Genomic DNA, 15728 nt, shown 5'->3' with positions numbered 1-15728 from the left:
TATGCAGAGAAGGAACTGGCACTACCTCTGCACAGGTTTTATAGCAAGTCGCTTAGCCTGTTTCTTTAAAAAACTCCTAGGCAGGACTTACAGCTGCAGAACGCTGTTTACTGATGCTCCCTGTGTAAGCTGGATGCCTCTCTCTGGAAATAGAATCACAGAATCATGGAATGGTTTGAGTTGGAAGGGACCTAAAAGCCCATCCAGGTCCACCCCTGCCACAGGCAGGGACACCTCCCACTGGATCCGGTTGCTCCAAGCCCCATCCAACCTGGCCTTGAACCCCTCCAGGGATGGGGCAGCCACCACTGCTCTGGGCAGCCTGGGCCAGGGCCCCTCCAACTTTCACAGTAAACGATTTCTTCCTAAAATCTCATCTCAATTTCCCCTCTTTCAGCTTAAAACCTTTCCCCCTCATCCTGTCACTGCACTCCCTGATCCAGAGCCCCTCCCCAGCTTTCCTGGAGCCCCTTTCTGTGCTCTAAGCTCTACCTGGACAGAAGTTCCATGTGAGGTGCTCCGGAAAAGAACACAAGTTGGAAAGAGTTAAGTGGTGCACACTCACCTCACCGTTAGTGTACTGTCAGGAACCTGTTATTCAGAGGTCAGAGAAATTAATCTGTTTTAGGAGCTGCTTTTTTTTTTTTGCAAAATGTACAGGCTTTATCTGATTCTTCTGAAAAAAAACCATAGAATTTTTGCTTTCTGTTGGATTTTATCATTTCCAGCAAGACTCGTTTACCATAAAACTACATATAAAGTTTCATTCAGTCTTCATATAAAAATACTTTATTGGGGTTTTCAGCAGGTAGCAGACACAAGGAAAGGTACAAGCAGGCTCAACAGTACATACTGTTAATTTTTAGTACATGTACTTCAAAGCATGTCTTAACCCATACACAATGGTCTGACTGAACATGTCACAAGACAATATTTACACAAAACAAGACATCATTTAAAACCTGATTTTGGATGTCAATATCGATCTACTCAACAGATGTCACTGGAATAAAGCTGGATAGCATTTTCTTTTATTCCTAGCAGCAGTTTGCTTACAACAGCTACGAGTGATTGGCAATCACAACATCATAAGCTTTTTGGGCATTACTTTACAGCATATGGGTTTCTATTTGTGACTGCAATTTTCAGACTTATCATCTTGACCTTCCATGTACAATACTGTTAAATATGAGCATTTGCCATGGCAACTAATTACGTATTTTTATTACTAGATTACCAAGCAGTGCCAACAGAGATGGAGAGTTGAAGTGTTTCGCACTATGGCTGTGCCACCTCTGTTCCCAAAGAGGTTGCAGCCTGAATAGGCAAGTATGATGTAGCACAAGATGGGAAGCAGAGATAAAATTCCTAAGATTTCGCCTTAGGGTTGAGGACAGAGCGTAAGTCTCTTGAATCTGGTGCTCTATCTGTGGAATCAGTCAACTGCTTAATAAATAAATAAATAGATGATTATGTTGCCTGGATCAGCTCGCTCTAGGTCTCCATTCAAATTATGTACTTTGAAAGGAAGCATGCAAGAGTTCTGCATCTTGCTCAACTTAAGAGATCCAAAACTAACTGAAAAATAGAGCACAAGCCTCACTTCTCCCAGTGCTTGTCATTCCCTAGCCCATTGCCAAAAGAGTATTTTTAAGATCCTGCAGAAGAGATCTTAAAATACCTTTGGGTCATCGTGAGGGAGACTGTGGAGAAGCCAATGTCCAGCTGGCACCGTCCCCATAGGGCCACCATCCTTCTTTGGATCTGCTAGGGCTCACATATCCTGCAAGGACCAGGCTAGCTCCCACTGCCCAGCTCCAGGCAGGAAGGAAGCGCTGCCGTGGGCTGTGGGAGCCCTGCTTGCTGTGTGGCTGGACACAAAGGAAACCGGATCAGTTTTGAAGCAGGAATCCGGGATTCAGGATGCTCAGCACCTCTGAGGCTGCCTGTAAACTCCTTACGGCAGAGATTTGCCCCTTTTTGGGGAGTGGAAGGGACATTTATTGCATTGCATGCAATGGGCATCTAGGCTATGGCTGTAGCTACTGTAGCAGAAATGACAAATGAAGTGTTTTCCTCCTGAGGTTTGTTCTTTTCTTTTTGTATTGTCGCATACCTGCAACATCTTAAGCGCAAGGAAAAAAATCCTCACATTTATGGGAAAAAAACAGGTTTGCAAGCACTAAACTGTAGTTTAGTCCGGTGGGTTTAAGTTAGGTATTTATTTTGTTAGCTTTTATTTTTCAGTTTTTATTTTTCCTCGTTTTAGGAAAATGCTGGTGCTGCTCTGGCTGACTAGGTGGCAGCAAAGCTCTTCTGTGGCACCTGCAAGTGGAGGACACAGATTTCCCTGCCTGTGGTTAATGTCAAAAAAAAGCCTTCTATTCCTGGTGATTTTGTTGTTGATGGACGAGAATGCATGAATAGTGGTCTTGCTGCTGCCTTCCTCACATACCCTAGACTAGTGTTCCCAGTCTTTTCCAAGGACTTTTCCACAACCAAAGTGTATTAAACTAAGGCTCTTCTCATCCGCACACAGGGCTGACTTCACTTCCAGCAGTTCTGAAGGGGATCATGAGGTTGAACTTTTAGCTTCTTGGGACAGAGGAGTTTAACAAAAGCTCTTCTGAAGCTGTTGTGGCAGAGAGGGTATAGGACAGGGTTTACAGCCGAGTTGATCCACAGCAGCCAAAAGGAAGTCTCATACCAGTAGTCAGAGATGCAGTGGCCGTGGCAGCCAGCACGGATGATCATCAGGAGAGTGTATGGTGCCCAGCAAATCCCAAAAATGCCAACGATAATTGCCAGTGATTTAGCCACTTTCTTGTCTCTAGACAGCCTGAAGCGTTGAGTCATGCTCTGGGACACTATCTTCATCCGTTTCTCTAAGGACAGAGTGGATGCTAAATTTTTACAGCTCTTTTTGTTGCAATACTTGGGTTTCCCAGAGCTCTCAGAGCTTGTTGACAGCAAGTCTTTGGCATCCTGGCTGGCAGCAGAGGCTGCTGCTTGAGCTTTGCTCCTAGAGGGGTCGAGGGTTTCAGCTGGCTGCTTCTGCTCCCACTTACAGCATTTCAGACAAAGCTTTGCTTCTGGGCTCATTTCCATCTCTTCAGTGAAGGTCTGGCCGTGCACTTCGTGGAAAATATCCAGGCGGATTTTGGTACGCTTCTGTATGTTCAGGTAAATGCTCAGGTTGAAAAACATTACACTGATGAAAGGGGTGAAAAACTCCAGCGTAGAGGCTGTCATGAGAAAATACCAGTTGTAGAAAAATTCAGCATAGCATTCCCCAGTGGGTATGATACTCTGGCCCGATATGTACTCCCAGCTGATAATGGCAGGTCCATAAAGCAGGAACGCTAACACCCACACCATCACCATCTTCAGCACCGCTCGCTTGGTGTTGCCTTGCTGGGCTCTGTAGGCGACCTGCAACGAGGAAACCTTTCCTTAAGTACGGCCACGCACCCCAGTTGGCTGAAGCTCTTCCCAAATGAGCTGTTAGTGTCCCTGATAAAGTTGCTAGGCAATATCCTAGCAGTCGAACAAATTCATATGCCATAGGCAACAGGAGCAATTGTGAGATAAATCACACTCCTGCAGGGAAGACTTAGAGCCTTCATCTTGCAGCTCCAAAAAACCAGATGTGGCTTTTGCTGAGTGAAAATGCATTGACTGGGTTGAACCTCACCACTTTCCTGCCTTGTCCCCAGCTCCTCTCTGCAGCTCCCAGGGAGAGGCACACCTCAAACTCCCAGGCTAGGTAGGCATCTACCTTGGGCTCTCTCTGAGCCTCACAGCTAATCCACGTTGTCTCTGGAGTCAGAGAACAAGCAAACAGTGATGGATCTGCTCTGCCTGCAAACAGCTGAGCGTTTTCACCTTATCACGTACCCTGAGAGCTCATGGCAGTGCCCTGGCGAAACTGGTACTGAATCTACTGCCTTGGTAGCCGGGGAGAAGCTGGGAGTCTGACTGCAATCCACTTGTTTGTCCTGGAGATAATAAGCCCCTCAAAGTTAGGAATAGGTTTGCTTACCTCACTGACTCACTCATACACTACTGTCCCATCATCTGGGAAGGGAACACCTGCACAACAGGGTCTGAACCTTAAACGATTTAATTATGCCAGAAATACTAATCTGAAACCACAGCTGAATTATATATTTGTGGATAATTATTGCTTTCCATCACCAGGCTGGAAGATTCATAATTTCAGGAGGATTCAAAGAACTTTTAATTATTGCGAAGAATCTGAAGGATAAAGCAGGAGAGTTATTCCCCCCTTAGGCTCCACGACAGGACTCACCGCTCTTGTCACCGAGAGGAATCTGTCATAGCTAATCAACACGATGTTGAAGACTGAGGAGGTGCAGAGCAGGTAATCAACTACCAGCCAGAGTTTGCAGAGGCTTCTCCCAAAGATCCATTTCCCCGTCAGCACGTAGGGCACGTACAAGGGAATGCAGAAGGCACCTGCAACCGGAGGGCTCCATTTCCATCGGGAAGTGGGGAGCTGTGCTGTGGCCACCCCCGGGATTGGGTCCATCCTTGCAGCCACTGCTCAGTGCGGGGATGGGGAGGTGACAGAGGGGACAACGGGGCAGATTCTGGGGTACCGGTGCGGGGATTGTTGGAGGGGACCCTTTGGCTGCCAGAGGAGGACAGGAGTGGGGCAGTTTATGGAGTACTGGTGTGGGGATGGGGAGAGGACAGAGGGGCAGGAGCAGGGCAGATCCCGGGGTACCGGTGTGGGGATGGGGAGGGGAGAAGAGGGGGTCAGTGGGAGCAGATCCCGGGGTACCGGTGCAGGGATGGAGAGGGAGCAGGAACGGGACAGGAGCGGGGCAGATCCCGGACGTACCGGTACGGGGATAGGAAGGGGATGGAGGGTTCAGCGGGGGCAAAGCGGAGTGGATCCTGGGGTACCGATGCGGGGATGGGAAGGGGAGAGAGAGGCAGGAACGGGACAGATCCCAACGGTACCGGTGCGGGGATGGGGAAGGGATAGAGGGATCAGAAGGGCAGGAGCCGGACAGGAGCGGCGCAAACCCCGGGGCACCGGTGCGGAGATGTCGGAGGGGACAGAGGGGCAGGAGCGGGGCAGATCCCGGGGTACCGGTACGGGGATGGGGAAGGGATAGAGGGGACAGAGGGGCAGGAGCAGGGCAGATCCCAGAGGTACCGGTGCGGGGATGTGGAGAGGGGGTGTCGTGGGGGAGATAGAGGGGCGGCGGGGGCAGGAGCGGAGTGGATCTCGGGGTACCGGTGCGGGATGGGGAGAGGATAGAGGGGCTGGAGCTGGGCAGCTCCTGGGGTACCGATGTGGGGATGTCCGTGGGGACCTTTTGGCTGCCGGAGGGGGACAGGAGCGGAGCAGTTTCTGGCGTACCGGTGCGGGGATGGGGAGAGGACAGATGGGCAGGAACGGGACAGGAGCGGGGCACGTTCTGGGGTACCAGCGCGGGGATGTCGGAGGGGACAGAGGGACAGGAGCGGGGCAGATTCTGGTGTTACCAACGCAGGGATGGGAAGGAGACGGAGCGTTCAGCGAGGGCAGAATCGGGGCAGATCCCGGGGTACCGTGCGGGTCCCGGTCCCGGAGCATCCCCTGCCCGCCCCGCCGAGCGCCCGCTGCCCAAGTTTCTGCCGGGCCGGGGAGCCCGGGGAGCGGCACTTTACCTACTAGAAAATCCGAGATGGCCAGGTTGAGGAGGAAGAAGTTGTTCTGGGTGCGCAGGCTGGAGTCCGCCACGAAGGCCAGCATCACCAGCGCGTTGCCGGCCACGGTGACGGCGATGAGCAGGGCCATCAGCGCTCCCAGCGCCGCCGTCCCCGCCGCCGCGAACCGCCCGGCGCCCGCGGAGCCGTTCGGCGCCCCCGCGCCCTCCATGGTCCGCTCCGCGCTGTGCCACCGCCCCGCCCCGCCTCCCGCCTCCCGCTCCGCCCGGCGGCACCCGCACTCCAGCCCCGAGGCTGCCCGGAGCGGCCGCGGACCCCCCCCCCAGCATCCCTGCATCCTCCCTCCAGAGCATCCCTGCATCCCACCAGAGCGACCGCGGACTCCCCCGAGCATCCCTGCATCCCACCAGAGAGACCGCTGACCCCCCCGAGCATCCCTGTATCTCCTCAGAGCATCCTTGCATCTCCCTCCAGAGCATCCCTGCATCTCCCACCAGAGCAATCCTGTATCTCCTCAGAGGATCCCTGCATCTGCACAGAGCAACCTCAAACCCCTCAGAGTACCACTGCATCCCTCCCAGAGCAACCCTGAACCCCTCAGAGCATCCCTGCATCCCTCCAGAGCAACCCTGAATCCCCTAGAGCATCCCTGAACCACCCCGAGCATCCCAACATTCCCCCTTCCTCTCTCAACCTAGGACCACCACTGCATCACCCCTGAGCATCTCTACCTTCCTATTTCCCACCTCAACCAAAGAACATCCTTCAATCCTCCCAGAACATCTTTGCATTCAGCACAGGAACATCCCCCAAGATAAAGGGAATTGGCAGTGCTTATGATCCCTGCCTCGGCATCTCTGCCTCAGTGGAGGGGAGTGGAGGTTAAGGCTTAACTTGTCTTTTAATTAGCGGTCAGCTAAGAGTGGGTCTCTGGGCAGGCGGAGGAAAGAAGGTGATGCCCTTGACCGTGCCCCTCGCTGGCAACAGTGTGAACAGGTAAAGCTGCCTGGGAGCAGGCAAATCTATAAAGTGGCCATGCCACTCACTTTGCAAACCACGGAGCACTCGCCCACGGTCCCCAGCTCCAAGGGAATGCTGATTGCTCCGTCCTCCATCCACTTGTTTAGCTTTTCATAGCTGAAGAGAAAAACTTCTGTTTGAATACTTTCTTCAGTTGGTGATATTCCAGGATGAATCCATAGAAGGCAGGAGTGGAATCATCTTCATGGGTGCCTTGTCACCAGGGTAGGATCAGCTCACCACGATCACCACCCCTGGAGAACAGCGTGGGGCTGTGCAGAGCAGCAAGACTGGAAACCAGGGAAAGATACTGGCTGGAGACCCTGTCCAAGCATCTTTCTTTCTGGGGAATCTCGAGAAGTTGTGTAAGTCTTTGAAAAACAGAGATCAAAAAAGGCAAAGCAAGGAAATTCTGCAAATCCAGAAACATGCATGAAGTCAATGCCCAGTGGGTTTGCTGCCTTCTGATTACTTCAAAAGCTATTTTCACATCAGGAACCATTACAGCCTCACAAAACTCCTCTTCAAACCCACCACTACGGCCACTGTCTTGATAGCAGGTGCTAATCCTCCTGCGAGGAGGCTGAAAGGGCTCTTTTAAATCACGATAAATAATTTGCAGCCAGGAGATCCAGGACATGAGAGCACTTTTCAGCTCAACGCAGGCAGAGAGCCTGACAAGTGCTCCTGCAGGAGTGGCCTTTGGTGGCACCTGCCAACAGGTGGCCTCCAAGAGGGACCAGACTCACTCTGTCCCTTGACTTGCCCAGCACGGAGACAACACACTGGCTCCATGTTTAGATCCAGGCTGTCTTTTTCCAGGTGCTGTGCAGGGGCAGCACAGGCAGGCTGTGCCCAATGGGCAGGCACTTGGTGTGTCCCCTTCCTCAGGCAGCCAAGTGTCCCCAAGCCACTCCACTGCCACATCCCGACGGAGGATGTCACTGTGGGCTTGTGGGAGCTGCGGGTGGGAGAGCAGAGGACGCTGCGTGGGTGGGTGACAATCTCCTGGTCGGTGGGACAACGGCGGTGCACCCATGCGAGGCTTTGAAGAACGTCATGGGTGGCTTCAGCGCTGCCTTGAGGGAGATCAGACCTACCCACACACCGGCTTGCGTTCCGCCCAGGGCAGCTCGCAGCTCGCTGTGCAGCTGCAGCGTGTCGCAGCAGAGAGGAACAGAATTTAGTGCCCATCATTTCAGATGTGACGGAGAAAGGGTGCTGTTTTCCACCCCCTTGTTTAATGAACCCACAGACCACATTCATTCTGTGACTGTTTGTGATCTGGTGGTGTTTGTAATCTCCAGCTATTCAGACGATCATTAGTATTCATTGAAATGTTTACAAATGCCAAATTATTGTGTGCATGTTGCAGCGCTATCACTGGGAGCTGTTTGCTGTTTGTGAGTTGTCATTCATTATTCAGAGTTTTCACCACCCAGACAGAAAGCAGAAACTGTACCTTGTACCTAAGGTAATTTATAAAGTGATTTGCAAAAGATAACATAGACAAATCTGAATTATTGTTTATCCAGAGTAATTTGTCAGGAGCTTTATATAAATAAGAGATGACAGAGCTGAGCAGACTGTAGTTTTCCTGGTTGTGAAGTTTCTCCCTTGCTCCAGCAGATGGATAAATGTATTTCTAATGTATTTCAGGAAACATGCTATCTTGGTACTAAAAGAAAGGAAATCTCCCAAACTGGAAGGGATAGTTAAAGCAGAATCACACGCAGACATGCAAGCAGATGGTAAGAGAGCTAGTGTTTTGACCAGGCTTAGGCACTGCATATGCCATGTGTAGATATGCCATATGTTCATAAGTGCTTATATATGTTCCTATAGGGTGTATTGATCACCCTGCCATCAGGCCATGGGGTCCTATTCTGGGCTAGGAGACCTCCTGAGCCTCAGAGTCTGAACACTGCTTAATCCTTGTGTAGATATAGGGACCAAGGTGGGACCATTCCGGAGGGGCAGAGCTATAGCTCGGCTATAAGCTTTCCTGAGCCTGGTGTCCGTTTCCTCTAAGGTTGTGACTGAGATGCAGGGACTTGAGATGGCAGACGTAGATGTCACAACCCAGAGCTCCCACCCAAGCTTGCTCTTGGTGGCTTCTACCCGGCTGTAGGGATGTCCCAGCTGGCTGCAGTGAGGCCACCAAAGAGCCACAGTGACAGCCTGGGTGCTAAGGTAATCCTGTGTTCCCTGACGTTCAGCTGCACCAGCAGACAAGACCTGGGAGCCCTCATGAATTGTAGAATGGTTTGGGCTGGAAGGGACCTCAAAGCCCATCCAGTTCCACCCCATGCCATGGGCAGGGATTCCTCCCACTGGATCCGGTTGCTCCAAGCCCCATCCAACTTGGCCTTGAACACCTCCAGGGATGGGGCAGCCACCGCTGCTCTGGGCAACCCTAATGGGAAAACATTTCTTCCTAATATGTAATCTAAATCTGCCCTCTTTCAGCTTAAAACCATTCCTCCTCATCCTATCTCTGCATTCCCTGATCCAGAGCGCCTCCTCAGCTTTCCTGGAACCCCTTTCAGTTCTGGAACCTGCCCTAAGGTCTCCTTGGAGCCTTCTCTTCTCCAGGCAGAACAACCCCAACTCTCTCAGCCTATCCTCATACAGGAGGTGCTCCAGCCCTCAGATCACCTTTGTGGCCTCCTCTGGACTTGCCCCAACAGATCCAGGTCCTTCCTGTGCTGAGGACTCCAGCCCTGAACACAGTACAAGCTCGGAGCAGTCCTTCTCCCGCTGTCTCCAAAGCAATTCTGCTCCTGGAAGGCTCCTAAGCAAGAAGACAGGAGTTCTCCTTCCATATCTATTTCCTTCCCTACTTTATTTTTCAGAAGCATTTACTTGAACATGAATTCTGCAGACTTTCAATATCTTTTAAAGAGAGGCAAGGGTAATATGTGGCTTTTTTAAGGATGCTTTGTACTGGAAGAGAAGTCTGCACTTGAAAGTCATTTTGCATTCAAGCAGAGAGTGAGTAAGAAGTCAATAACCCTCTCGTAAGGTTGCTGTTCTGGGGAGTTTCTCTATGATGTGAAGCCTTCAGGCTGAGAAGACAAATAGCTTCTGCAGCCTCCTGGTGTTTAGGGAACTCAAGCTTTGGATGTAATTTAGCAGTTGGCCCTGTCCTGAATTTTGGGCACTGCGAAGCCTGTAGATTGGCACGGCGCCTCAGGACCATCAGCTGCTGCTGGCTTTGCCAAGCCCGGCTGGTGACCATCGCCTCTCCGCTTGGTACTGGTTAGTGTGGGGAAACAGCCGTCGGTCAGGCCCACAGGATGTTTTGTACGTGCTTTCGATGCATGTGGCTTAGTGCCACTTGGTACTGACTCTATTGTTTCTTATTTTAGTTTGGAAGTCCTAGAGGGACCAATTTGGAGTTTCCTTTGTACAGATATATTTCCTCTGTCCGGTATCTCATTAATGTTTTCTCTGGTGGCATGCAGCATTCCACATAGACTTACAAGCTGGACAGAAGTGGGGCAGAGAAGTTCTTCTCCAAAAACTCTTCTCCAAATAAATAAAGTTTCCATGCAGACTGATTAAGCTGGCCACCGAAGACACAGTGCTGGGATTTGCTCTTCCCACTGGGGCACCCTCTCCTACACATCAGGTTTAATTCTCCTTTCTAAATTTTAGCATCCTGTAGCTTTATTAAATTCTCACAATTCCCATATTAGAAAAATACTACAGTTTTTTTAAACACGCAGTTCAGGATGTTTTCACTGTAACACCTGAGGGATTCCTTGAGTTACAAGGTGTATGCTACAGCCCATGTCAAATCAGAGCCTATTATACACGCACCTGGTTTGTCTTGGACCACCATCCCTGGTTACCTCACGCATTTATTTGCAGTTCATGAAAAGCTCAAGACAACATACACTAAAAGACCGGATGTAGAGAACCACACTACAAAACTGGTCTCCAGCTTCTTACGAGTACCGTAGAGGTGCTGAGATTTTGTTAGATGCTTGTTCAGGTTCTTAGGTATTGTTGGATGCTCCTGATCTTTGTAGTGAAGCAGGAAATCCAGATGCAAGGAGTTGGATTGCTCCCTGCTCTGGGAAGCATGCCAATATGTCTGTGATGAGATAATGTTGTTGGCTTGCTTTGTTATTTTTATCTGGTCCACTTAAGTTTTATTCCATTAAATGTCTTTTTAGCTCTCAAGAGTATATTGAAGAGTTTCTTAAAGACGACACTGTCTTGGTCCACAGGTAGCTCTTCTATACAATAAACTTGGAGTGATGAGAACGTTCCTTTTTAGCTGGTTGATAAAGTATTGCTACATAATTGGCAGCATCTCCCACCTTCAGAGACTGCAGTCTTCTACAAACAAGGTGATAATCATACCTGAGTCATTAAAACAAGAATAAACTTGTACTTCTACACGCTGTCTCTCTGCGGTGCATCTCGGCAAATACATGGTCTGAACTCGCTTTCAAACACACCTCAGTCAAAACCCACCGAGATGGTTGCAGCCAAATTCTGTGTGCAAATATTGATAAGGTTCAAGAATTTGCTGCCTCCTCTACTCCAGGCACATCTATCACTCAGTGCTTGGCTCCAGCTCAGGGAATCACACAGTGCTTTGACATCAGGACAAGCATCTCCATCGTGAGGCACACGTGTGGGCAAAGCATCCCACCCTCAGACAAGCTCTACTGTGCCGGGACACACTTGTGTACCCGTCTGGGTGCTGCTCTCACCTCTTTATGAAGGGAGAAGGAAAACAGCACGGTAATCCACACTTGGATGAGACACTGCGAAATCAGTTGGATGCCCTTCATCCTGCTGCTGATGTCAAAACAACTTCTGCTGGTGGAAGGTCTTTTCCTTAGCGCACTGCAAGGGGCTCAACTGAGCAAGTTTAATGTTGGATAAAGATGATGATGACAAGGATAGTCCTCAACAATGCTAAGCAATGCCCTGTGAACCAGCTTTCAGAAAGGTAGGAAGAGCACTACCATCTCTACTTTTAAAGCAGCATATACTGAGAACATGACAACAACTTCAATGCCACCTCATCTTTGAGAAGGACGACAAATACTGGAGGGGAATTGAGCTGGCCTGGGCCCTGTATGAGTCTATCTGTGTTCAGAATAAGTCCCACACCTTTTCACATCTTTCTTTTCCTTCCTTCTTTCTCTCCATTCCCAGCTGTAGCTGTAACTTGCAAATCCAAACTCCCAAAGTGTCCAAATATCTATCCTTTAGCACAGCGAGACTGTTTGTAGTTGGACCTGTCCCAAACTGCCATGACTGTTCTTGGCTTCTTGGGAACTAACTCCTTAAAATTACAAATCACCCTGTCTACAAAGTCAAATTTCTAGTCTTGTGCAAACCAGCCACAGTTTTGTGAGCATGAAAATGCTGATTTGAACTACTCTGGAGGAGGAAAACATAGCAGAGCAGGATGAGTAATAGGAGTAGTAATGAAGTAACTGTCTGATCAGAATTAACACCTGGTTCTTGTCAGGGCCAATTCAATATTTCATTTTGAAATGAAAATTTCAGAGCACAAGGGGAATGAAAACAAAAGTCATCCTTCATCTGTCAGCTTGGACTGAGTTGGCGGCTGCTGTTGAGACCAATAGATGTTTTCAGAGAGAGACAGAAGGGGCTGAATAACAAGACATGTTATCCATGTACAGCTGCTGCTGACGATGCTGGAAGCGTTTTGCTATGTGGAAGAGTAAGTGTTACAGCTCTGTTAAAAAGCACCAGTTAAACCAGGTGCTCCATCAGGAGGTGGTTTAAGGAGCAGGGCTGGGCTTCCTTCCTCATAGTCTTAATGGCAGTAAGTCGTGTAGGTTAGGAGTGAAGTGAGAACATCTGAGACTAAACAATTTCTGATTGAAGGCAGTGCCGTTCCCAGGCAGATGGAGAAATGGAGCAGCTGTGGAGAAATGAGCTCGGTTTTCCTGGGCTTTGGTGTGAGCTGCAGTACAGCTCCTTAACATTTCATCAAACTTCGTGAAATTTCATGGCACTAAGTAATTAAAAGGGTAGAGTTTAAGCCCATTCATGGAGTTCATGGTTTTCTTCAGAGCTACCAGGAGATTCTCATGGGAGAAGACCTACAAATGTCAGCTCCCTCACCTCCTGCTGGTCCTCGGGGGCCTAGAGGCGGGGAACTCATTGGTAACCTCATATAATATTTAACAGACATCCTGGGCTAATTAATTATATTACTTTATACAGAAACTAACATATCTCTAATATGTATCAAAATTTAATTCAGTTTAATTCATTACCACCGCTCAACGTGGGCCCAACTCTCTTCTCTCTTGCAAAGCCGCAACCACATTAATTCATTGTGTGCATCAGGGAGGACGATGTAGCCCTCATTCTGCCAGATCATTTCCGGCAGAAATATAAAGACAACTTTGCTTTTGTCTCTGCACAACTTGACTGAACCAAGAGAGTTCCTTCAGAGTTACGCCAGTGGAGCTGGAAGCAGATGCTGTCCCCAAACGCTCCCACTGGGTGCTCAGTGTCCCACAAGTTGGAGGTTCCTTTGGGCACAACATTTGAAGGGCTTTTCTGTAAGAAGTCAAAGCTTGGTTTCAGTGTTGGGTACTTATTCCCCAAGCACATGTGGCTGTAAAATCAACACAGCACAGAAGGAAAGGTATTTCTCTGAAGAGCAGAAGGCAAATGAGGTCTTTGTTGCTGAGATTAGGAACATCAGCAGTCTAGCATGCTTTAGCTTGTTTATTTGACTGTTTGACTTCTGCAAAGCCTCTGATAATGAAGCCTGGTGTCTTGCAAGGAGGGACTGAAGCTTGTTGTTATTCTCTCCCTTTCCAGTGGCTCCTGTGAAATGATGCAGTGGCACCTGTCCAGGCCCTGTGGGCAGCTCTCCATTCACCAAGACACCCCCTTCAGGAGAAGTCCCTCTGCCATGCAAACAGTGCAACCTCCAGGCTAGGCTGCACCTCTTCAGGGCAGGGGACACTTCATCTGAGTCAGCCACAAGAAACAGAAGAGGCTCCTGTTCACACACAGACCCTGAGAGCAGCCTCACACTGCCCTGGGGTGGCTACACGGCTTCTCTCTGGTGACATCCACGCCAGCTGGAGACCTCATCTGAAGAGTGCAGGTTGTCCCTGCCGGGGGAGGACAGGACATTAAAATTAAATCTCTGCTCTGCTGCCCAGGAGGGCAGGGAGGAGACGCTGGGAAGGTATAAGTGGTGATGCTTGGCTGGACCAAAGCTGCCTGTTTGAGCAGTTGCTGTACACTTATGGGCTGCGACCAACACCTTCATCAGACAAGCACCCTGCAGATCCATCTCTCAACAGATCCTGCAGGCAAAGCACAGGCAAAAGTTACTGAAGATGCTGCTGTTGTCACTCTTAGCAGGAATTTCAAGTGGCTGTGCTGCTAAAATCACTTTCAAGGGCAATCTGTGAAAGGCTGTAAGGTCCAGCAGCTTCATAGTCAGTCATAGTCAGTCATCCAGTGCATTTTCTCTCAAGGAAGGTAAACTTCCTAGGGGGAGAGAAACACAGCATCTGTCCCTCCAGCCCGCATCAGCTCTGCTGGGTTCCCTGTCCCACCTCTGTGAGCCACTGTGATCCTTCTGTCCCATGTTTGAAGAGGATTAATTCTGCTCAGCTCCCCGGTTACAAGTTTGCCAGCAGACAGACGGATGCTGCTCCCTCTGCCTGCCCGCTGCTTTCCAAAGCCTGACCCCTGGTTGCCACAGTCTTCAGATCAGTCTAATTTAGAAAGTCCTTAATCTCTACAAGCATTTTCCATGACTTCTTGCTTTTCTTATACCCCCCTCTGTCTCAACCCCATCTCTTGCTGCTTGTGACAGCACCATGCCCGCCCTTAGATCTGTCTAACAAAGGCAGGTAGAAAATGTATTTCATATCGAGCCTCAGTGTGCCTAATGTATTCTCTTCTATTAGCTGTTGCTCCAGGTCCTGATCCCTGATTCCTCATCTTTTCAGGCTTTCTTTTGATGTTTGTTATAAGGCAGCAGAGACTAATAGAGAGTATGTCAGGCATCTGGCTACAAAAGCATGGGGAAGGATTAAAAGGGACAGGGTGACAGGAGGGAGACAAAGCATTTAGGAAGCATCAGCTCCCTGCAGGCAAAGCTGCAATGATGCTCAGGATGTTTTTGCCTGTGCTGCTCTCTACCGTCCTCCCCTTCCAAGCCCAAATCTACATTCCTGGAGCTGCTTTTGCCTCTAGGCAAGCCAGTCATTTGGGGTCACATTGGTGCAGAGAGAAACAGTACAGGACAAAGGAACCAGAGCTCGCTCAGGTCTGGAGAGGAGCTGGAAGCCTCAGCAGGTCTATTTATTGGGCTGGCTCACAGCAAGCAGTGTTTTAACAACAAAATCTATCTCACCTCCCAGCTTGGTGTTTGCTGAGGTTTCTGGTCTGTTCCTCTGTAAAGACAGAGAGTTTGCTGTTGCTGTAAATAACAAGATTCTTATTTTCCTGACTGTGTTTATGATACTCCTAGTGAAACCACTCAGCTAAGCTGTCTCGGGGGACTCCAAATGGTACATAGCTGCCACCGAATGTAACAGTTGCTGTGATTTTAACAGAGCTCAGAACATCCTGGAACAAATAATGGGGAAAAAAAGAGGAAAAACTGAAAGCCTTCCCCTCTGCAATACGTAATTATGTCCTGCCAGCGCTGACCTCAGTACAGCCACACTGGAGGTGGGGCGCTAGGAGAAGCCAAGGACAAGGAACAAGGCTAGATGCCTCTGGTGTCAATTAAGGGACTGAATCACGCAAGAAATGTAGGAACATAAGTTGTGCAAGAGCTGTGTCTTCATTGTGGAGGGTGTTTGCTGTCATCCTCCTGGTCATTGGCTGGTAACAGGGTTGCTGATCCGATCCTGCACCTTCAGGGGACCGTGGTCAACCAGCAATTCTCCTGCGTGTTGTGGTGCAGGAGTGCATGTTATAGGAGTAAGAATCAGGGGGACATCGGGAGCCAGGTCTCCTTCTAGCCTGCATGATAAACC

The 15728-nt window shown here is 49.6% G+C and overlaps 1 protein-coding gene and 1 long non-coding RNA gene across 3 annotated transcripts; one reads left to right on the top strand and one right to left on the bottom strand.

Moving 5' to 3' along the window:
- Positions 1 to 778: 778 nt before the first annotated feature.
- Positions 779 to 5918, bottom strand: HRH3 (histamine receptor H3). The gene is made up of 3 exons (XM_009563073.2): positions 5686 to 5918; positions 4313 to 4479; positions 779 to 3432 (listed from the first exon to the last, which is right to left on the bottom strand). The coding sequence occupies exons 1-3, from the start codon at positions 5894 to 5896 to the stop codon at positions 2548 to 2550; spliced, it is 1263 nt and encodes a 420-aa protein (XP_009561368.2). The 5' UTR covers positions 5897 to 5918; the 3' UTR covers positions 779 to 2547.
- LOC128853863 (uncharacterized) lies at positions 3074 to 14070 on the top strand. 2 transcript variants are annotated; one of them, XR_008452672.1, is made up of 4 exons: positions 3074 to 3183; positions 4201 to 4384; positions 6860 to 7070; positions 13540 to 14070. It is a non-coding gene; the product is annotated as an uncharacterized LOC128853863 (long non-coding RNA). The 2 variants fall into 2 exon arrangements; XR_008452671.1 differs by lacking the exon at positions 13540 to 14070 and having other exon boundaries at positions 6860 to 8558.
- Positions 14071 to 15728: the final 1658 nt, after the last annotated feature.

The sequence above is a fragment of the Cuculus canorus genome, chromosome 16 (genome assembly GCF_017976375.1).
Source record: "Cuculus canorus isolate bCucCan1 chromosome 16, bCucCan1.pri, whole genome shotgun sequence".
Classification (NCBI taxonomy): domain Eukaryota; kingdom Metazoa; phylum Chordata; class Aves; order Cuculiformes; family Cuculidae; genus Cuculus; species Cuculus canorus.
The sequence above is the reverse complement of the archived record's forward strand: the minus strand, read 5'-3'. Positions and strand labels throughout refer to the sequence as shown.